The sequence below is a fragment of the Lynx canadensis genome, chromosome E2 (assembly GCF_007474595.2).
Source record: "Lynx canadensis isolate LIC74 chromosome E2, mLynCan4.pri.v2, whole genome shotgun sequence".
Taxonomy (NCBI): domain Eukaryota; kingdom Metazoa; phylum Chordata; class Mammalia; order Carnivora; family Felidae; genus Lynx; species Lynx canadensis.
The window spans coordinates 43,239,517-43,261,635 of NC_044317.1; the positions used below are offsets into that span (position 1 = coordinate 43,239,517).

Sequence of the window (22,119 nt, forward strand, 5' to 3'; positions counted from 1 at the left end):
TTCTCTTTTATACAATAAAAGGACATGATTTTTCTGTGGGTGGAGGAAAAGTACTTATTGCAACGTGTTGTCATTTTAAAATTCTGCTTCACGTTATTATGACCCATTTTTACTTTTATCGTAGGTTAACTCTTTTTATTGTAGGTTAATTTTGTTTGCTACGTTTACCCAAGGCAAAAAAATTGTAAAACAATGTTGATTCCAAAAGGTTTGTCTCTCAAATGTGCCCCTTCACTATGTTCAGTATGTCCCCTCTCTTTCCCAATATATTAGGTTTTAATTTTGTTTGTTTTTGAAATGTTTTCTTTTTATGTAAGGACACTCCCAAACACATTATTTTCTGCTTCTTTAGAAAAGTAGTTGCAAAATTGAGAGACTGTACTGGAATATATTAACAACTCCTCCTCCCCCTCCTCCTCCTCCTCCCCCTCCTTCATCTTTTTCTTCTTCTTTCTCTTCTCCCCCTTCCCTTCTCCTCCTTTTGTAATGGCTTGAAGCTGCTGTACTGAGTCATATACTGTGTGAATGAGGCTTTGTTTGTTCAGCAAATTCCCTGTCATTGAACATTTCTGTGGTTTCCCGTTTATTTTACTTTTGAGATATTACTTCAATGAACAAGTATTTGTATGGTTATAGGACATATTATCAATGTTAATTTTAAATGGGAGATATGAGTTAAGTATGAGGGGATAAGGAAGAAGTTAGTATATTTTGATTTTTCTCTAGATTTCAGTGAGTACAATTAAAATCCATATTCCCTAGATATTAATGTGATAGATTTGACCAGCTTAGAAATGTGGATTATATTCCTCACTTGGATGAAAGCTGGGGGGCACCTGGGTCGCTCACTCAGTTACACGTCCCACTTTGGCTCCGGTCATGATCTCTCGGTTCATGAGTTCGAACCCTGCGTTGGGCTCTGTGCTGACAGCTTAGAGCCTGGAGCCTGCTTTGGAATCTGTCTCCCTTTCTCTCTGCCCCTCCCCTGCTCATGCTATGTCTCTCTGTCTCTCTGTCTTTCAAAAATAAACATTAAAAATTAAAAAAAAAAAAAGAAAGCTGGCATCCTAAAAAACTCCACCCTCATTTTTTCTTTATAACATGAGTTTGCTCACTAGAGACAACCTCAGACCCATAGACCATATTCTTAACCAACAGGTCTTGGCTGTTCTCCATTAGGATCCTTCAGACAATGGAAACTTTGGGAATGAAACATTTTCTGGTTGATGTCAACTTGGCTTCTACTGACAGAGGGGGATGGGTGTTTTTCCTATGAAGGGGGCCATATGGATCCATTCTCAGAGAATTGTGGTTGTGCGTTTTGACCCAACTGCAGCTCTCTGAGGGTTTGACACAGGGGTTTATTTGCCTTTCTTTTGGCAGCCTTGGAATTTTCTCAAGGCTGGAGTAGTCTTCCAAGCAGCACTTGCCAAAAACAACTAAAAGCATATACTAGCCACTGGTGCCAGGGGATTGGGATAACAGACATCGGAAGCAGTAGACAGACCAGAATGTCTAGAAGAAGCCTGTTGGAGGAGGTACAAGGAGGACTAAGGGCTTTGAAAAGCTCCCACATATACCAGAGAATCTAGAAGGCCATGTACATTCCCAGGGCAAGTATGTGCTTAGAAGACACCTGAAAAGACCCCAGAGTTTCACCTCTGGATGATCTTTAGGCTCCGCATAAAGAAAATGAAGGCTAAGGCCAAAATGTAAAAGGCATGACTAAGCAGTGAAGGAGAGGCCCTACTCCAAGCAAATTTATAAAGGATAGGAGAGTATATATTTGTCTTTTGTCTCCAGGCATTTAAAGAAGTCCCTATCAAATAGCTATCTGACCATTAAGCTAATAAAACAGACTTCAGTGACTACCCACAATAAATAACAGAATGAAAACTTCATCGGAAAGCTTCAACAGCAGATTTGAGGAGACACAAGAAATGATCCGTGAACTTAGAGATAGGTCCATTGAAATTAAGCTGTCTAAGGAGAAGAAAGTAAAAGGAACAAAGAAAAATGAACAGAGCCTTGTGTATCTATGGGACAACATGAAAGATACTAACATAATGGGAATCCTAGAAGAAGAGTAGAGAGAGTGAGAGAGGAGACAGAAAGAATATCCTAAGAAAAAAGGCTGAATTTTTGGGGCACCTGGGTGGCTCAGTCAGTTAAATGTCCAACTCTCAGTTTTGGCTCAGGTCACGATCTCATGATTTTGTGGGTTCGAGCGCCACGTTGGGCTCTGGGCTGACAGTGCACAGCCTGCTTTGGATTCTCTCTCTCCCCCCTCTCTCTGCCCCTCTCCCGCTCACACTGTCTCTGTCTCTCTGAAAAATAAATCAATAAACTTAAAAAAATTTTTTAAATGGCTGAATATTCCCCAGACTTTAGAAAGACAGGAATCTGAATACCAAAAAACTCAACAAATCTCCAAATGGGATAAACTCAAAGAGATCCACACCCAGTAACATTACAATGAAATTGTCATAAACCCAACACAGAAATTGTGAAAGCCAAGAGAGGAGTGGTTCATCATGTAGAAGGGATTCTTTTTTTTTTTTTTTTTTAATTTACATCCAAGTTAGTTAGCATATAGTGCAATAATGATTTCAGGAGTGGAATCCAGTGATTCATCACCTACATGTAACACCCTGTGCTCATTCCAGTGAGTGTCCTGTTTAATGTCCCTTGCCCATTGAGCCCATCTCCCCCACCCACACCCCCTCCAGCACCCTTAGTTTGTTATCTATTTTTTGGAGTCTCTTATGTTTTGCCCCCCCCCCCATTTTTATATTATTTTTGCTTCCCTTCCCTTATGTTCATCTGTTTTGTATCTTTAAAAACAATTTTTTTTTGTTTAGGGGAAAGCACAAACACAGTCCCCCACTACCACAAGTTATGCAGTCGAGTGTCCCACATTTAGGAAAATCACAGGGGTCGGCACATTCTGAGTGCAATGGGTAGACCTCGCCCTGGGAAAACCACTTTCATGATCATGGTATCTCCCCTGCCAGGTAAATGTTTTGTATCTTAAACTCTGGATATGATTGAAGTCATATGATATTTGTCTTTCTCTGACTAATTTCACTTAGCATAATACCCTCCAGTTCCATCCACGTAGTTGCAAATGGCAAGATTTCATTCTTTTTGATTGCTGAGTAATACTCCATTGTGTGTGTGTGTGTGTGTGTGTGTGTGTGTGTGTGTATACCACATCTTCTTTATGCATTCATTCATCAGTGGACATTTGGGCTCTTTCCATACTTTGGCTATGTTGATAGCTGCTGTAAACACTGGGGTGCATGTGCCCCTTTGAAACAGCACACCTCTAACCCTTGGACAAATACCTAGTAGTGCAATTACTAAGTCGTAGGGTAGTTCTATTTTTTTTAATTTTTTTGAGGAACCTCCATCCTGTTTTCCAGAGTGGCTGCACCAGCTTGCATTCCCACCAGCAGTGCAAAAGGTAGAAGGGATTCTTACTGAGATCAACAGCCAATTCCCATCAGAAATCATGGATACCACAAGGCAGTAGGATAACATCTTAAAAAGCTAAAGAAATCAATCCATAATCAACCAACTGATTTTGAGTGTTGGTAACACCAACAATGGACAACCCATAATGGATTTAAGAGAACAATTTCATTTATAAAATCATCAGAAAGGATAAAATACTTGGAAATAAATGTAACCAAAGCTTGTATATGGAAAGTCACATACATGCTGAAAGAAACTAAAGAAGACTTAAATAAATGGAAAGACATCCATACTCATGTGACCATGTTGTTAAGAGGGCAATACTCCTTAAATTTATCTACAGATTCAACTATCAAAATCCCAGCTAGTTTCTTTGTAGAAATCGACAAACTGATTTTCAAATTCATATGGAAATTCAAGGAACCAAGAATGGCCAAAATAATCTTAGAAAAGGAAGAACAAAGTTGGAAGGCTCATACTTCCTGATTTCAGAACTTGCTACAAATGGGGGCGCCTGGGTGGCTCAGTCGGTTGAGCGTCCGACTTCGGCTCAGGTCATGATCTCCTGGCCTGTGAGTTCGAGCCCCGCGTCGGGCTCTGTGCTGGAAGCTCGGAGCTTGGAGACTGCTTCGGATTCTGTTTCCCTCCCTCTCTGCCCCTCCCCTGCTCATGCTCTGTCTGTCTCTCTGTCAAAAATAAATAAACATTAAAAAAAAATTTTTTTTTTAAAAAAAACTTGCTACAAATGTATAGTAATTAAAACAGTGTGGTACTGGCAGTAAAATAGGAGAGTCCAAGAATGAACCCATATATATATATATATATATATATAATCAATTGATTTTTGACGAGATGGCCAAGACCATTCCATGGGGAAAGAATAGTCTCTTCAACAAATGGTGATGGAACAACTGGATATCTACATGAAAGATATAAAGTTGGAACCTTACCTGACTCCGTATAAAATGTTCAACTCAAAATGGAGCATAGATCTGATATATGAGGTAAAACTACAAAACTCTTAGAAGGAAGCATAGGGGTAAATCTTCAACCTCGGACCTGGCAATTCAGTTCTTTTCAGGAAGGGACGGCCCAGAGCTCAGATGGCATCCATCTTCCCCCTGCCTCTTGAGGCTGTGGGCTGGACACAGCGGTCAATATCACCATGATGAGAGAGTGGGCACCTCTCATGGGCCTGAGACGGCCTGAGTGCCTGGGCCTGAGTCGGCCCATGTTCCTGATTCGGGGATCTGGGCAGAAGCATGAGCAGTGGGTGCATGTGGAGGGTAGTGCAGGGTTCCTCTGGAGAGAGGCTGACCACTGGCTTGCTTGTCTCCATCATGGCAGGACCATGTGATGTTTGAGGATGTGTTTGTGTCCCTCTCCTAGGAAGAGTGGGAGTTTCTTGATGAGGCTCAGAGACTCTTCTACCATGACATGATGCTGGAGAACTTTGCCCTTATAGTCTCACCTGCTAAGGCCCTCACTTTCACCCCATCCTGGCCTGGGCTCTTCACTTCCCCTTTTACCCAGATACTATTCTATCCTTCCCACAGTCAGACCATGGGAATGAGGACTGCTTCATTCCCAGATTCCCTATGTTAAGTGTTGTGTCCGGGATAGGCTATTTCCACTGTTCCCTCTCCCAAGCAGCCCTGCTGTCTGCTGCCTGGAAGGCCAGCAGAAGTTTTAGGAGTCAGAACTCTTCCAGTCTGCTCAATGATTCCCACCCAGCTTGGCCTCTCTCTAGTCACGTGACTGTGTCCGGATGTGCGGCACCTCTCTACCCCAAGTTCTTCCCCCTCCCTCCGCCCGGTATTTCTGAGGTCTGCCTGTGCCAAGAATTTGGGCACTGACGTGGTCAATGCTTGTAGGGACTGCCAGGCTATGCCTGAGATACTTCCTCAACAGTTCTTTATGTTAGTTGTAGTTCCCACGTTCTGTGTGTGCTAGGTTGTTCATCTTCCCTATGTTTCCTTAGGACTTGTGTGTCCTCCAGGTCCCGTTTAGTTTCCCGACTGGCGCAGGGTCAGGCGGAAGCCCCCAGCGCTTGGCCAGGCAGACACAAGTACAGCTGCAGCCTGGGAAGTTCACAGTGGGCCGGGTCCTGCTAAGTGGGGACCCGGGGAGGGTATAATGTAAAGGCTTAGTTCAAATGTACTGGCAAACTGCCCCATGTTTACCATTTTTTTTCATATCAAAGTTGTAACGGATAGTGGTCTGGATCACTGGGCGGAAGAACCAAGCGGCACTCAGAGATCTTGGAAGGCAGGAGGTTTATTTTACACCGGTGGGCTCAGAGGAGATCATTCTCCAGAGGTGTCAGCCCAGAGCATCAGTAGCAGGGACAATTTATAGCCTGTTCGAGAGCGAGGCAAGCGGGGTAGGAAGAAAAACCCGGAACAGGAGTCTTCGGGCAGGGACTGGAATTCCCCTATCAGTCCTTGTTGGCCATCTCATAACAGATTTTTCCCTATCAAAGTCACTAGCCACACCAAATTTCTACCTTTGCTTCCCCATTTGCCAGCCTGTCATTTTTACTCTGGCTTCTGGTCCCTGTTGAGTCCCCCACCTGTCTGGTTTCCATCTCTCACCTATTCTCCACTGTTCTCTCTGCAGCACTTTCCAACATTGGCCTACACATGATACGACCTACATTTGCATGTACCCCTAAATAGTCCCTGGAAACCAGCTACAGTCTATTCGCATTTTCTGCCATAGCTTATGTTCTGTAAAGTCACCCCAAACACTGAATTAGTGAATATGGAATCACTGCTCTTAGGGGAATTGGAGGGTTAGGATCCTGTAAGCCCCTGCACAACATTTTCATCAATAGATCAATGTTTAATGTCATTTTATATATGTTTCTGTTTAGACACACTTTAATATATATTGTTGATTCATTAGCATTGAATTCATAGCCGACAGCTCTGTAACTCATGCATGAACACAGTTTATCTAACACATGTGTTTTCTCCATGAGGCACATCACAGCCTTCTTGTGCTTTGGGACACCAGACAGCACTTGAGCACTGTGTCTACGGCCCACTTTAAACAGCAAAATCACCAACTAAAAGCTCAACCTCACTAAAAATGTGGCAGTAATTATATCATTCACAGGACTCTTATTTACAGCATTGAGCTGAAATTAGAAGGCAGAGTCTCATCTTCTTTGACCTCAGCTGGGAACATGCTTATGGAAACCCCAAGCCCAAGGTCCTGAGTTTATATGGAACAGTTCCTATGTCTGGCAACCAGTGGAAAGTTATCCCAGGCAAAGGTACCAGCATGTCCAAATACTTGGTGAGGCTGAGCTGGGAATGTTCAGAGAATCACGGCTCTCTTTTCTTTCTGGCAGATCAGGAGAGTAAGAGTTGGGTGTGGAGTGGTAGCCTGAGAGGTTGGATGTTTTCCTGAATGTGATGGGAACAGTGAAGTTATGTGGCCTCTCTGGCTGCGGAGTGGAGAACAGATTCTGGGAGTAAGGGAGGAGGCAGGAAGGCAAGGGATGAGGCTATTACACTAGTCCAGGTAAGTTTTGGTGGTGGCTGGACTAGTATGGGGGCCGTGGAAGTGGGAGAAGTGGTTGGATTCTGGATCTGTTTTTTATGTATGGCTGAAGGGCTGCTAAACTCTATGTGCTTCTCCTTCAACCTCTTAAAAGCCATAGCCCTGTCTTTGGAACTTAAACACCACGTTTCTCAGAGAATGGGAAGTACACGCCCCATCACTAAGATTCAGTCAGAAACTACATTACCCAGCAGGGAGTGTTTCTGACGTCAGAGGCGGGCGCTCAGCCAATGACGGAGAGCGGAGAGGGGCGTTTCCTGCCGCAGAGTGGGCGGGACTTCTGGCGTCCTCTCTAGGACCTCCTTTGGTTGTAACGGGTCTGTGCTTAGCGGAGCTTGTAATTGGAGCGCCGGGGGAGGCTGCTTCCCAGAAGGGGCTTCCAGACTGAGCTATTTGAGCCCTGACTCCACCTGTAACGGGGTTGCCCCCCGCCTCGGCACCAGCCCTTCGTCCCTGCGGTACCCGCAGGCGGCCCCTTGGACCTTGTTGCGCGTTTACACAGCGGAGGCCGAGGTGCCAGATCACCCGGCCCAGGGCTGGGGCGAGGGGTCGGCTGAGCCCGCTGGGACGGGCGTTAGTCGCAGCTTCGCGAAGTCTCGCTCGGCCGTGGGCCCCATGGCGGCGCCGGCGCTGGTGAGTGGTGGGTCCCACATGCCCACGCGCGCTGCGGTCGGTGTTCGCACGGTTCCACTCAATGGGATATAGATCCTGGGACTCCTGGCCGTTCCTTCTTAATGCTCTTGGATCTGGGAGTCTTGGAGGAATGGGGGCGGGAGAGGAGCAGATCTTACTTACTTCCAACCCCGGGTTCTGAATCCAGGCCAGGGGTTGTCAGGGGAGACCCCCATTTCTGCCTCTGACCTCAGCTTGCCTTTCACTGCCCTTGGCCTCCATTCCGTCGAATCTGAAATTGGAATACCGTGTATTAACGATTTTTCTCAGTTGAGGGAATCAGAGAGGGTACACTTGTGACGTGTGCCCTTCAGTGCTCAGCATGACCCAGAGAACATCACTCTGGATGCGCTTCTGAGAGGGACTTCCCTGGCCCTGCTCTGCTCTTGGGCTCACTCCAGGGACAGTCTGGCCCGTCCCTGCCACAGGTCTGTAGGGGATGGGAGCTCTAGAGCAGAGAGGTAAGGGGGGGAGTCGCGTTTTTTGAATTGCTGCTTTTCTGATAGCAGTAGAAGGTTCCTGGACAGGTGGGAAGACAAGACAGTCCCTGGATTGAACTCTGCAGGTGCCGTCTGTGTATTACAAGTGAAGTTGGTTTGCAGTGAATCCATTTTCCTGCTGAACACATTTTCTTATACAGGTTCCCACACTTTCCAAAGGTGTGGATTTTGCCACTGGCTTTTAGGAGAGACCTACATTAGTAAGGTAAACACAAAAATCTTTGGATTTCTTTTGGTTGGTGAAAAGAGTTGCAAATGTAAGTTTTTCTTAAAAGCAAAGTGGCAGTAAAGGGAACTTCCAGAAAGTGAGGGGTACTCTTCACTTTACTGCCCTTTTGGCTTAGAAAAGTTTTCATAGGAACACTTTGCTTTCAGATAGTGGGGAAAACCTGTGCTTGTGAAGTGACTCTCATTAACGACGGTGTACAGGAATGCTGTGTCTCTTGGGATGTAAACACACAACAGGCCCTCAGCTACTCTCTAGCACGTCACCCTGTTTACTCTCATCCTGCCTCCGACCGCTTGGCTTAGTTATTAATCTTTTCTTACCTGGCCCGCTCCCCGACTTCACTTCTGCCTGTTCCAGTGACCCCTCAGGGGAGCCTTCCCCGGTTGCCCTGGGGGCCTTCCCGGGTTGCCCTGCCTTGGGGACATAAGTCCCCTAATGTTTTTCAGTCACCTCACTGTCCTTTGTTGGTTCTTGGAGCCCTTAGGGCCGTGTGACTTGATCTTGCTCATTTATTTAGTTTCTTGTTGGGGACCTTTCCCCAGCCCTGGAGTGTGAGGTCCTGTTGTCTGTTCTGTCCCTAGGCCTAGAAAGTGCTGGGCCTGCACCGGTGCCCAATAAGTGATTGATGAGTGAAAGATTTTTCCCTTGGGGCACCTGGGGGGCTCAGTTGGTTGAGCCTCTGACTCATGATTCCTGTTCAAGTCATGATCTCACGGTCCATGAGACAGAGCCCCAATTTGGGCTCCGTGCTGACAGTGCAGAGCCTGCTTGGGATTCTCTCTCTCCCTTGCTCTCTGCCCATCACACTCACGCATGTGTGCTCTCTCTCTCTCTCTCTCTCTCTCTCAAAATACATAAATTAACTTAAAAAAAAAGAAAGAAAGATTTTTCCCTCTGGGACTCTTTCATACTTAGATTAAATCTAACCCCCCCGCCCACCATGGCTGGACCAGAGGGACCTGGGTTCAAATCTTGCCCCGTCTCATTAGGCATGACAACTCTGGTTGACGTGGCTTGAGCCTCAGTTTGCTGGTGGAAAAACGGAGAAGATGGCGCTTACCTCATGGGCTGTGAAACAGTTAAGAAATTCACAAATCCATCGAGCACTGTATGTGCTGGACTCTTGCAGTGTTTGCTTTTAGAACATTCTAATTCCCACACCAGCCTGATGAAGCATAAACTGTTACTGTATTGATAGAGAAATCAAGGCTGAAAGAAGTTAGCATGTGTTGGTTCACAAGACTGGATTTAAAAAAAAAATTTTTTTTTTTAATGTTTATTTATTTTTGAGAGAGAGACAGAGACAGAGCGTGAGCAGGGGAGGAACAGAGAGAGAGGGAGACCCAGGATCCGAAGCCGGCTCCAGGCTCCGAGCTGTCAGCACTGAGTCAGCACTGAGTCTGACACGGCGCTTGAACCCACGAACCGTGAGATCATGACCCGAGCCGAAGTCAGACGCCCAACTGACGGAGCCACCCAGGTGCCCCCAAGACTGGATTTAAACTCCAGGAGTCTAGCTCCAGACCTACGGGCTTTTGGTTGCTTTAACACAGCATCTGAAGCCCTCAGATGCAGGCAAGCAGTGTGGACCAGAAAGGCTCCGCTGCTACTGTCATTATTTGAGTTCTTTTTCCCCATTCTTCCAACATCCCAGAGCACTTTCGATCTGCTGCTCACAACCCATATGAGATGAGCATTGTTTGTGTCTTTCTCCAGTGGCTTCCTACACAGGAGGCTTTTCTCTCCCACACCTTTTATTCTGTCAGAGGCACCATCTGCCTCTCTGCCTCTCTCCTGAGCCCAGCACAGAACTAGGTTCTCAGGAATTACTCAGGGGTTCAGGGCTCAGGTCTTTCTGGACTTGCGCTGGTGGCCAAGCGATTGGTTATCATCTCATTTATTAGATGTGCAGCCACCCACCACCTCTCTTTGACGTTGCAGGCATTAGTGTCATTCGAAGACGTGGCTGTGACCTTCACTGGAGAGGAATGGAGACAACTGGATCTGGCCCAGAGGACCTTATACCAGGAGGTGATGCTGGAGACCTGTGGGCTCCTGGTCTCACTGGGTAAGACCTCATCACTCTCCTGAGTGATACCCATGGACTTTCATTCCATCTTCTTTCTCTAAGCATGGCTGATTGAGAAGGCCTCTGGGACCCAACTTCCTCTCTCCTCACAGCCTCACCATAATTCTGGTCTAACCTTTTGATTATTATCCCTGTGTCTATGACAGGGATTGTTGTATAAGAAACATAGTTCTCCGGGGTGCTTGGGTGGCTCCGTCGGTTAAGGATTGACTCTTGATTTTGGCTCAGGTCATGATCTCATGGTTCGTGAGATTGAACCCTGTATACTTGAGAATTTTTCCTTTGTCCTTACCTATATACCCATGCCCCATTTATTTTTCCATGCACAGGACATCCTGTTCCCAAACCAGAACTGATCTACCCACTGGAGCCTGGGCAAGAACTATGGACAGGGAAGAGAGGCGTCTCCAAAAGCACCTATACAGGTAGGTGGCTGAGAATCTGGCAGGTGGGTGTCATGGCAGATGGGTTTCATGGCAACTGACAGATTGCCGGGGGATCTCTGTTTCTGAAATTCCAGGGGTAGCTGCTTCTTGTGGCCTTCCTGGGGTCTTGGTTGATGATGGAGTACTCCAGCCTTATTTCCCCTGTCTTTCCTCCTCATCACACTCTGCCTTTATTAGGGTTAGCATGTGGTATACTGAGTAAGACACAGCTCTAAATGCTTAGCCACTCACCAGCCTCATGACCCTGGGGAAGTTGCATGACCTCACTCTACCTTTGATAGACAAGTTAGGCTAAGTTAACTCTCTGCTATAAAAGCTAAACTCCCAAATCTAGGTGAGTCAACAGATAACGAGTTTTTTTCTCATTCATGCCATGGTTAATGTGGATCAGCAGGGGAACTCTGTACCACGTATTCAGGGACCCGGGTGCATTCTGTTGTCGGTATAGGGCTGTAAGGTTGCCCTGGCACCGTCCAACTCGCCAAGGGGAATAGGAGAGAAGGAGAGGACAGACGGCCTCCAACTTGCAGTGGTGCAAATGAGGATTTTTCCCCTTCAAAATGGTGTGAAAGTGGTACACATGCCGTAGAAACTGGACTTGGAATTTTGAGTTTGGATCTTTTCCTGGGCTGGTGATACTGCAGCAGGGTAGTGTCTCCCGATGCTGAGCAGTGCAGTGAGCTGCACCTCCCAGTTAGCCATGCAATCCTGCAGGTAAACAACCAGTACACTTACAGCCATTCTGGCTTAAAAAAATTTTTTTAATGTGTATTTATTCTTGAGAGAGAGAGAGAGAGAGAGAGAGAGAGAGAGAGAGAGGGAGACTGAGAGAGAGCCAGAGTGTGAGCAGGGGAGGGGCAGAGAAAGAGGGAGACACAGAATCTGAAGCAGGCTCCAGGCTCCGAGCTGTCAGTACAGAGCCCAGCGTGGAGCTTGAACTCATAAACTGCAAGATCGGGACCTGAGCTAGTCAGACACTTAACTGACTGAGCCACCCAGGCGCCCCACAACCATTCTGTTTTTCATGTTCAGTGTAATATTCAGTAAATTACACGAGATATTCAACGCTTTATTGGAAAACAGTCTTTCCTTTTGATGATTTTGCCCAACTGTAGGGTAATGTCAGTGTACCAAGCATGTTTAAGGTCGTCCAGGCTAAGCTATGATGTGTGGTAGGTTGGGTATATGAAAGGCATTTTGATGGATTTATTGGGACGTAACCCCATCCTAGGTTGAGGAAGCTCTGTAGTCATATCCGCCTGCACACATACTTCACTTCCATTCACATTCCATTGACAAGAGCTGGGTATTAGGCTACATGTTGCATCAGACTGGGAAATGTGGTTCAGCTTTATGCCCAAGAGGAAGGGGCCAGCAATATGATGAACATACACTCGGTCTGCTAAACTAGCCTACATTAGAAAACACAGTAATGATAGTTTCTGCGTCATTGGATCGTTTGGAAATGTAATTAGATAGCAGGAAACTTGTAATTAACAAGTTTATTAACTGACCCAAAGTAAGTGACAAAGTAAGAAAGGTTACAGGTGAGTAATATTCGTGCATTATTAGTCATAATGAATAATGTTATCTCAGACTCCCTTCCGAATTCAGAAAAGATAGTCCTTTCTTTTGCTGCAGATTACTACCTCCAGCTGTACCTTGCATCCCTCCCTTTTCCACCTTCCCTATTCATTCATTTATTCCTCAGTACATCCGTGCATGCATCCGTCCGTCCATTTGTGAAACATATTCAGAAACAATCCCTAGCCTTGTTGTCTTCTGGCCCTCCTGTCTTATAAAACTTCAGGGAGACATTTGCCTTGTCAGCCCCACATCTGAGCTGCTCAGGGCAGGTGGACCCATCACGTGGATAGAGAGGTGCCAATGCCGGTTCATGATCTCTCTCCTCTCGTGTTCCTTCTGGCTGCTCAGCCAGTGAGTATCTGGCCACCCCCTCCTCACCCCTAGAATCTGTCTCACATCTTCACCCCCCTCTGCAGTTCCACATCTTCACTTGAATGTTCCAGAGGTACTTCACACTGTCATCCTAAAAGGGACCTCACGATTTGGCCCACGCCTCCCATCTCCCAATTTTCAATTAATGGTCTTACCATCGAATAAGTCAAGAAAGCCGGCAACTAAAGTAAACCCCGCGACACCTCTACCTTCTTCATACCCTCTATCCGGCCATTCCTGAATGTTGATCACGTTTCGTCATCCATGTCTCCTGAATCTGTCACCTTCACCAACTCTGCCAGTTCTGCATCAGCACCCTAGTCCAAGCTGTAGTCGTCTCCTGCCTGCATGACTCTAACAGAAGTCTAACTGGTCTCCCGGATCTGCTGTGTGCCTCTGGTCTGCTCTGTGTCTTCCGTCTGCTTCCAACCACTCCCCTTCTTCCAGGTATCGCCACCTGCCTCGTTACTGGTAACTCAGCATTGTGGCCTACTTCACACTGAGAATAGGGGCTACGTGCTTGGTTTTCTTGCTCTTTCACCCTTACAGACTCACCTCTGCAGCAGAGTTCTTATCTACAGCATGGATCTAGATCCCACCTTCACCTGCCTTTTCAGGTGTGTTAGTTATCTATGGCCGTGTGGCAACATTACCACAAACATAGCAGGTTAAAATATCACTCATTTACTGTTTTCCTTCCGTGGGTCAGAGGTCCAGGCACAACTTGGGGTCGGCTACAAGCCACAGTCATAGGCACCTCACAACACGTCAGCTTCCTTCTTCAGATCAAGTGATGGTGGGAGAGACTCCAGCAAGATGGATGGGACACAAAACCTCATCTCTTACATTCCGTCATTTTGCATATTCTATTCTTTTTAATTTAAATGCAAGTTAGTTAACATATAGTGTAATATTGGTTTCAGGAATAGAATTTAGTGATTCATCACTTACATAGAACACCCAGTGCTCATCCCAAGAAAGGTCCTCATTAGTGCGCATCACCCATTTAGCCCATCCACCCACCCCCCAACCTCAGATTGTTCTCTGTATTTAAGGGTCTCTTATGGTTTGCTTCCCTCTCTGTTTTTATCTTATTTTTCCTTCCCTTCCCCTATGTTTATCTGTTTTGTTTCTTAAATTCCACATATGAGTGAAATCATATGATATTTGCCTTTCTCTGGCTGACTTATTTCTCTTGGCATAATACACTCTAGTTCCATCCACATTGTTACAAATGCCATATTCTGTTCTTTAGAAGCAAAATCAAGGCCCTGTAGCATTTAGCTAGAGGGATCGTAATAGGTTGTAAGCATCACAAGTTAGGAATTACAGGAAGCCAAACAAGAGTCTGCTGCATCAGGGACCTTGAGTCTTCAACTTATTTCTTGCCTCTTCTGTATCTTCACCTTCTCACCTAATTCATCTTCTCTCAGAAAACACAGTGAAGTTTCTGACCCTGGGGGAAACATGAAAAAAAATTGCTCTTGGCTCTCCAACAGCATCTAAATGTTGATGACTCTCTTTCACCTGAACAACCAAGCTTCCGGGAGGAGTTTTCTCATTCTCTGAAGAGACATCTACACAGGATGTCTAGGCCTCCCCTTTACTATTTTTTACTATTTTCTTTAATTGCTGTACTAAAGTGTAACTTACACATAGTGAATGTGCAAATCTTAAAGGTTCATCTTCCTGAAGTTTTACACATATAAACCCGAGTACCACCACACAGGTCAAAAAAATACAGTATTTCCAGTGCCTCACAGGCTTCTTGTGCTCCCTCCTTGTTAATATCTCCTTCTACAAAAATAATGGGCATTCAACTCAGTGACTATAGATGAGTTTTGAAGACTTATAAATGGATCCCCACAAGACATGATACTGTTATGTGTGTCTTCTTTTGATAATCATTATTGCTCCGAAGTCTGTCATGCGGTTGCAAATTTGGAGTTATTTCTTACTGTGCAGTGTCTCAGTGAATGAATAGATTTCATTTACCCATTTTACTGCTATTTGGCTTGGGCTCCATTTTTTGGAATATTGTGAAGAACACAGCTACGAATATTCTTGATATTTTTGTTGGATATAGCACACATTTCTGTTGGGAATATGCAAATGAGTGGACTGGCTGGATCATGGTCTAGGTATATGATTAGCTTCAGTGGAAACCACCAAACAGTTTCAAAGGGACTGCACCATTTCACATTCCCAGTAGTCCTCACTGCTGTGCATACTGGGGAGCAGGTGGCATCTTCCCCTTTACTCTTTGAGACTCAGTAGTGTTTCTCAGCACTGCAGTACTGAAAATGTTCTTACATTACTGTTGACATTCTGACTGGCAAATGTAACACCTATAATAATGATAATAAATGGTGGTCTACACCTTATTGAATATTTGCCATATACTGGGCTAGTTGATTTGTATGATTTTTCTCATGTAACACCGTTAGGAACATTTTATGTGTCCTCCCAAAATTCATATGATGGAACCCTAACCCCCAGAGTGATATTAGGAGGTCAGTATTTGGGGAGATGATTGGGTTTAGATGAGATCATGAGGGTGGAGCTCCCATGATGGGATTGGTATCCTCACAAGAAGACAAAGGGAGACCATAGTCTTTCCAGATGTGGTGTGTGTACTGGGGATGGTTGGGAGAAGAGGGAGAACACTCTTGTGTGTCTTCTTATAAGGACACTAATGCTATCCGATCAGGGCCCTACGCTTATTACCTCATTTAACCTTAATTGCTTCTATCAAAGACCCTATCTTCAAATTCACATTGGAGGTTAGGGCTTCAACACATGAATTTTGGGGGAACACAAACATTCCATCCATAACAAGATTTGCTTTGAGGGTAAATATAGGGCTATTCATATGTTCTGTTTTTTCTTGTGTCAGTTTTGGTAATTTGAATATTTCAAGGAATGTTTCCACGTCGTCTAATTATTCTATTACATTTTAAGATTGTTTCATCTTAAAATGGTAAATTTTATATAAATTTTAGCACAATAAATAAATAAATGCAAGATATATACATATGTTTTTACACTCTTATCTTAATCATTTGGTGCTCATCACCACAAGTGCACTCCTTAATCCCAATCACCTATTTAACCCATCCCCCCACCCACCTCCCATCTGGTAACCATCAGTTTGTTCTCTATAGTTAAGAATCTGTCTCCTGGTTTGTCTCTGTCTGTCTCTTTTTTTCCCTCTGCTCGTTTGTTTCTACCATTCCACATATGGGCAAAATCATATGGTATATGTCTTTCTCTGAGTGACTTATTTCATTTAGCACTATACTCTCTAGTTCCATCCATGTTGTTGCAAATGGCAAGATTTCACTCTTTTTTATGGCTGAGTATTCCATTGTGTGTGTGTGTGTGTGTGTGTGTGTGTGTGTGTGTGTGTGTATTTCATCTTCTTTATATATTCATCAGTCGATGGATGCTTCCATACCTTGGCTATTGTAAATAATGCTGGTATAAACATAGGGGTTCAGGGGCGCCTGGGTGGCTCAGTCGGTTGAGCGTCCGACTTCGGCTCAGGTCATGATCTCATGGTCTGTGAGTTCCAGCCCCGCGTCGGGCTCTGTGCTGACGGCTCGGAGCCTGGAGCCTGTTTCAGATTCTGTGTTTCCCTCTCTCTCTGACCCTCCCCCGTTCATGCTCTGTCTCTCTCTGTCTCAAAAATAAATAAACATTAAAAAAAAAAATTAAAAAAAAAACAAAAAAACAAAAAAAAATAGGAGTTCGTGTATCCCATGCACACATTTTTATAATACCATTATAAACTGACATTTTCAAAACAAATTTAAAAATTACTTCATTGTACTTGTGTATATTTTGCTTTTTTATTTGAACATTATAAAAAGCATATCATAGTTTACATTGTCTTATGTGATTTGTACTTTTTATTCAACAGTGTATTGCTAAGACTCACCCGGCACGTTGGTATAGTTCACTTATTTTTTCTTCTGTAGTCATTTGCATGAATATAACACAGTGTATTCATTTATCTTCATGGGCATTTTCTTGTTTCCAGTTTTTCACACCCACAAAGAGTGCTGCCATGAAAATTCACATACACTATATCCTCATGCATGTGTAGGAATTTCTCTTAGTAGTGTTCCCAAGGGCTAGAATTTTTCGATTATCAGGTAAGCAAAAGGAGAACGTTACTAGATGCTGCCCTGCTGTTTCTTTACCTGCATTATAATAACGATTTCATGGATCCACATCCTTTCCAACACCTGATATTGTCATGTTCTTATTTTCAGTCAGGTAAATATATAATATCTCATTGTGGTCTTTTTGCCCTTTTCTCATATCCAAGAAAGTTGATCACCTCTTCATATTTTTTTTCTTTAATGTGCATTCATCCATTTTTGAGAGAGAGAGGGGTAGAATGTGCTCCAGGGAGGGGCACAGAGAGAGAGAGAGAGAGAGAGAGAGAGAGAGAGAGAGAATCCCAAGCAGGCTCTGTTTCAGCACAGAGCTTGACACAGGTCTCGATCCCATGAACCACAAGATCACGACATGAGCCAAAATCAAGAGCTGGACACCCAACCAACTGAGCCACCCAGGTGCCCCTCTTTATGTGTTCATTGGCCAATATGTATCTTCTGCAATGAAAAAGTGGAGTGTTGAATTTCCCACCTGTAATTGTGGTTTTGTTTATTTCTCCTTTGAACTCAGTTTTTGGGTTGATTTGAGGCTCTGATATTTGTTGCATGCATTTTAGGATTGTTACATCTTCCTGGTGTTTTGATCTTTTTATCATTCTATAATGACCCTCTTCTTCTCATTTACTTTATCTGATATTTAGACACCCTTGTTTGCCTTTTAAAAAATTATATTTAGTCAATTTGATTAGTCTTTTCTTTTACAGTTAATGCTTTTGTATCTTATGAAATCTTTCACTGTCCCAAGATCTAAAAGATATTCATTTATACTATTTACTAAAAACTGTTAATATTGAGCTTCTGACAGTAAGGTCTTAGCCAGTCTGGAGTTAGTTTTTTATGCGGTGTGAGGTTAAGAATGCAATTTCATATGGCAAATGATTTCTCTAGATCCGTTTATTGAATAGTCCCTCCTTTTCCCATTGGCCGCTCTGCTACTTCTGTCATATATCAAAGTATATACGTACATTTCTGAGTTCTCAATTCTGTTTTTTCCTTTGATAGTTCGGCAGTTTATCTTAAATCTATGCCTACATCATACTGCCTTGATGCATCTAATCATCAAAATCCTAATTCCTCAGAGGGCAAATGTCCCTGCTTTATTCTTCTGTGGAGACATCCTGGTGTGTTCGTTCTTTTCTATAAATTCCTCAATGAGCTTGTCACTATCCTTGAAAAACTCTATAAGCTAAACGCTTAATCTGAAGTTGTATAGAATTTGTAGGTGAATTTAAGAACTTTATATGACTAATCTCCCTTTTCACACAGATCTTCATTAATGTGATACATTTATAATTCTCTTCATCTAGATGATATCTATTTGGCATCTGTTCACCTAGTCTTTACCCAGACAAAGTAGACTCTGTATGCCCACCCGCTAGCTTCTCACCATCCCCCACTATTGCACAGCCCAGAACCGCGAGCTTTCGTGTCTCCTCTGTCCCCACCTGCCTCTCCATCCTCATCTTCACCGTGCTCTCATCCTCCTCACCTTGCCTGGCATTCAGCATTCTGTCAAGACACTGCACACTTGTACTTTGTCATCCACTGCAGTTTCTCTCCTATTTCTGTCAGGGAGCCCCTACTCTCCTCTGGAAATAAGCTCCCATAGAACCTTTTCTGGGTAGCCTCCACTGATCTCTTTCTGTCTCCCACGTGGGCCAAGTTATGTGTACCTTCCCTGTGCTGTCATACCATGACGTGTTAGGGCGCAGTCGTTACGCACAGTGTAGTCATTGCTCTGCCCACCCTCCTCCATTCTGGGGAGTGAGGAGTCGTCTCCACTCCGCATTCTCTATGCCGTGCCCAAGTTTTTCTTCCCGGGTTAGCTTTTAAAGATGTCAAGAGTGCGTGGGTTAGCGAAGAAAGAAATTGTAAACCTGAGCGTGATAGATGTGTAAATGCCACAGGCGTCAGAAGGATTTGATTTCATCTTCATTCTTCCACTCAGATGGTAATTTTATTTGCTCTGCATTGACATCGCTAATAGACACCTTTCTGTATTGGATTTCCTTCAGGTGAAAAAGCAAAACCTGAGACCACAGAATTTACTGCTTCTCAGCTGGCCTTCACTGAGGAAGCCCCTTTTGAGGAACAAATGACACAGGGAGCCTCGAGGGATTCCAGGTTGGGGCAAGCCAGGGATCGGGAAAAGCTATCAGAAATGCAGGAAGGAAACTTGAGGCCAGGAACAGACCCCCACGAGGAGACATGCCCTAGGAAGTTGAGCCATAAACATGATGATTTGGAGACAGATGATAGTTTGTGTTTAACCATTTTACAGGAGCGAGTCACTATACAAGATGATCTACATGAACATGATTGCCAAGGACCCAGAAAAGACCCTGTGACCGATGCAAGGAATAACCTGTATAAATGCAAAGAATGTGGAAAAGGGTTTAGCAAGAATTGGGCCCTTGTTCGGCATCAACAGATTCACGCCGGAGTGAAGCCCTATAAATGCAGCGAATGTGGGAAAGCCTGTCGTTATATGGCCGACTTCATTCGACATATGAGGTTTCATACTGGGGAAAAACCATACAAGTGTGTGGAGTGTGGGAAGGCCTTCAAACGCAGGTCTCACCTCACAGAGCACCAGCGCATTCACACTGGAGATAAGCCCTATGAGTGCAAAGAATGCGGTAAAGCTTTCACCCACCGCTCCTCTTTTATCCAGCATAATATGACGCACACTGGAGAAAAGCCCTTTTTGTGCAAAGAATGTGGGAAAGCTTTCTACTACAGCTCTTCCTTTGCTCAACACATGAGGATTCACACTGGAAAGAAACTCTATAAGTGCAGTGAATGTGGAAAGGCCTTTACTCACCGCTCCACTTTTATCCAGCATAATATGACCCACACAGGAGAAAAACCCTTTCTGTGCAAAGACTGTGGAAAAGCTTTTTGCCTCAACTCATCCTTTATTCAACACATGAGGATTCACACTGGAGAGAAACCCTATGCGTGCAGTGAATGTGGAAAGGCCTTCACTCACCGCTCCACTTTTGTCCGGCATAAGAGGACTCATACTGGAGAGAAGCCCTTTCAATGCAAGGAATGTGGGAAAGCCTTTTGTGACAGCTCTTCTTTAATTCAGCACATGAGGGTTCACACTGGTGACAGGCCCTATGAATGCAGTGAATGTGGAAAGGCCTTTACACACCACTCGGTTTTTATCCGACATAATAGGACCCACACTGGAGAAAAACCCTTGGAGTGTAAACAGTGTGCAAAAGCTTTTTACTATAGTTCTTCCTTTACTCGACACATGAGGATTCACACTGGCGAAAAGCCCTATGTATGCAGAGAATGCGGGAAGGCCTTTACCCAACCGGCAAATTTTGTTCGTCATAATAGGATCCACACTGGAGAAAAACCATATGAATGCAAAGACTGTAAGAAGGCCTTTTGTGACAACTTTGCCTTAACTCAACACACGAGAACTCACACTGGAGAGAAACCCTTCGAATGTGGTGTATGTGGAAAAACCTTCAGCCACAGTTCATCCTTTACTCACCATCGAAAAATTCATACCAGAGTGTAAAGGCCTTTGCAAGTCATTTACTTCAATTTTAAGGAACTCGTACTGGTGAAATACCTTTTCTTTTGAATATAACTATTCAGGAAAACATTTTGGCCAGAGAAGTATTTTACTATCTGATAATTCATACTGAAGAGAAACATCATAATTGTCATCCCTGTGAAAGTTTCTTTGTGGCAGGTCCTCTCAAAGGTCGTCTTAGAAATTGACCAAGCCTAGAGCTTTAACTACCCCTGAGATTGATCCAGAAGAGAGACGCAGTGGTTATGCATTTAGGAAAAATGTCAAGAATTCTTCCCATGTTTATACTACAGAACCATATCAAAAGTATCTTAAAAGTACAATGAGACATAGTGAAGGAGATGTAGAAAAGAAAGGAAAACAAAATGCGTGTATGGCTTCTAATTTCCCTGCCAAGCTTGTGATAATGTCATTGGGGGGTGGTGGGGATATGGGGGGGATGAGAGATGAAAAATACCTCATCTCCTTTATGTGTTTATTATATACCCGTAGTCAGGAGAGTTGGACCATTGAAGGCAGCTCTGCTGCCAGCTTTTGTTTTTTTTTTTTAATTTTTATTCGAAAACATTGTGATTTTTACCCTTGAGCATAAATGTTTGTGAGAGATGTAGAGGCCTGAGTCATGAAATACTTAAATACGCACACGCACACACACGCACAGAGTCAATTCTTGTTATTCATTGTAGTTGTATTCTATACATTGATCACAAACACTGAATTGGTGAATACTGAGCCATAGCTCCTAGGTTCCTGTGAGCCTCTGTTCACATTTTCATCAACCAATCAATGCGTAACCCATTATGGAATTTTTTTTTCTGTTTAAAAGACATTTATTTAATACATGTTCCCTAGAAATAAATTATATGCAGTATTTCCTTATAATAAAAATATTTCAATTACATCATTTTGTGTAACTTAGTCTGTTACTGTACTGCTTTAACTCAGTGATACACACAGAAAGTATACATAATTTAGTATTCACACACAATAAACACAGTAAGCAGTAATGTGAACACATACACTGTGTTATACTGTACAGTCATGCGAAGAAAGTCCAGAAAAAAGGTTAAAATTAATCAAAGATTGACATTAACTAAAACTAATTTTGATAGAGTTGTTGGATATGTGGTGATAGAGCAGTGCACTCTGAAGAAACCTCTTGACCTTGGCATAGTTGATGGTATTTATTCTGCAGAAGAGGAAGACAGTGTGAGGTATCAGTTCTACCTCAGGAATTTGACTCTTGTCATTTGTTGACATCAGCAGTTTCCTTTTGTGAAGTGGCTTGAAAAATTGCATGAGGCTTCATTCAACCATTGGGTCACATTCTTTTATGTCATGGAACATCTTTCCAAAGTAGAATTTCTGATATATGGCTGCTGCGAGAAAGGCGACTCATTCAGTGGTAGAGTGATTTTCATCACCATCCTCATC

The 22,119-nt window shown here is 43.9% G+C and overlaps 1 protein-coding gene and 1 non-coding gene across 2 annotated transcripts; one reads left to right on the plus strand and one right to left on the minus strand.

Annotated features, from left to right (window-relative positions):
• Positions 1–2,858: 2,858 nt before the first annotated feature.
• Positions 2,859–3,022, minus strand: LOC115503594. The gene has a single exon (XR_003965433.1). It is a non-coding gene; the product is annotated as a U1 spliceosomal RNA (small nuclear RNA).
• Positions 3,023–7,341: 4,319 nt separating this feature from the next.
• On the plus strand, positions 7,342–21,244 carry ZNF599 (zinc finger protein 599). Its single transcript, XM_030299067.1, has 4 exons — positions 7,342–7,680; positions 10,390–10,516; positions 10,867–10,962; positions 19,142–21,244. The coding sequence occupies exons 1-4, from the start codon at positions 7,663–7,665 to the stop codon at positions 20,665–20,667; spliced, it is 1,767 nt and encodes a 588-aa protein (XP_030154927.1). The 5' UTR covers positions 7,342–7,662; the 3' UTR covers positions 20,668–21,244.
• The last annotated feature ends 875 nt before the right edge of the window (positions 21,245–22,119 follow it).

Excerpts from the sequence above, each read along its gene's own strand:
- ZNF599 (XM_030299067.1), top strand. Across the intron at positions 10,517-10,866 it reads TGGGCTCCTGGTCTCACTGG|GACATCCTGTTCCCAAACCA; the intron begins GTAAGACCTCAT and ends TTCCATGCACAG. Across the intron at positions 10,963-19,141 it reads CTCCAAAAGCACCTATACAG|GTGAAAAAGCAAAACCTGAG; the intron begins GTAGGTGGCTGA and ends GATTTCCTTCAG.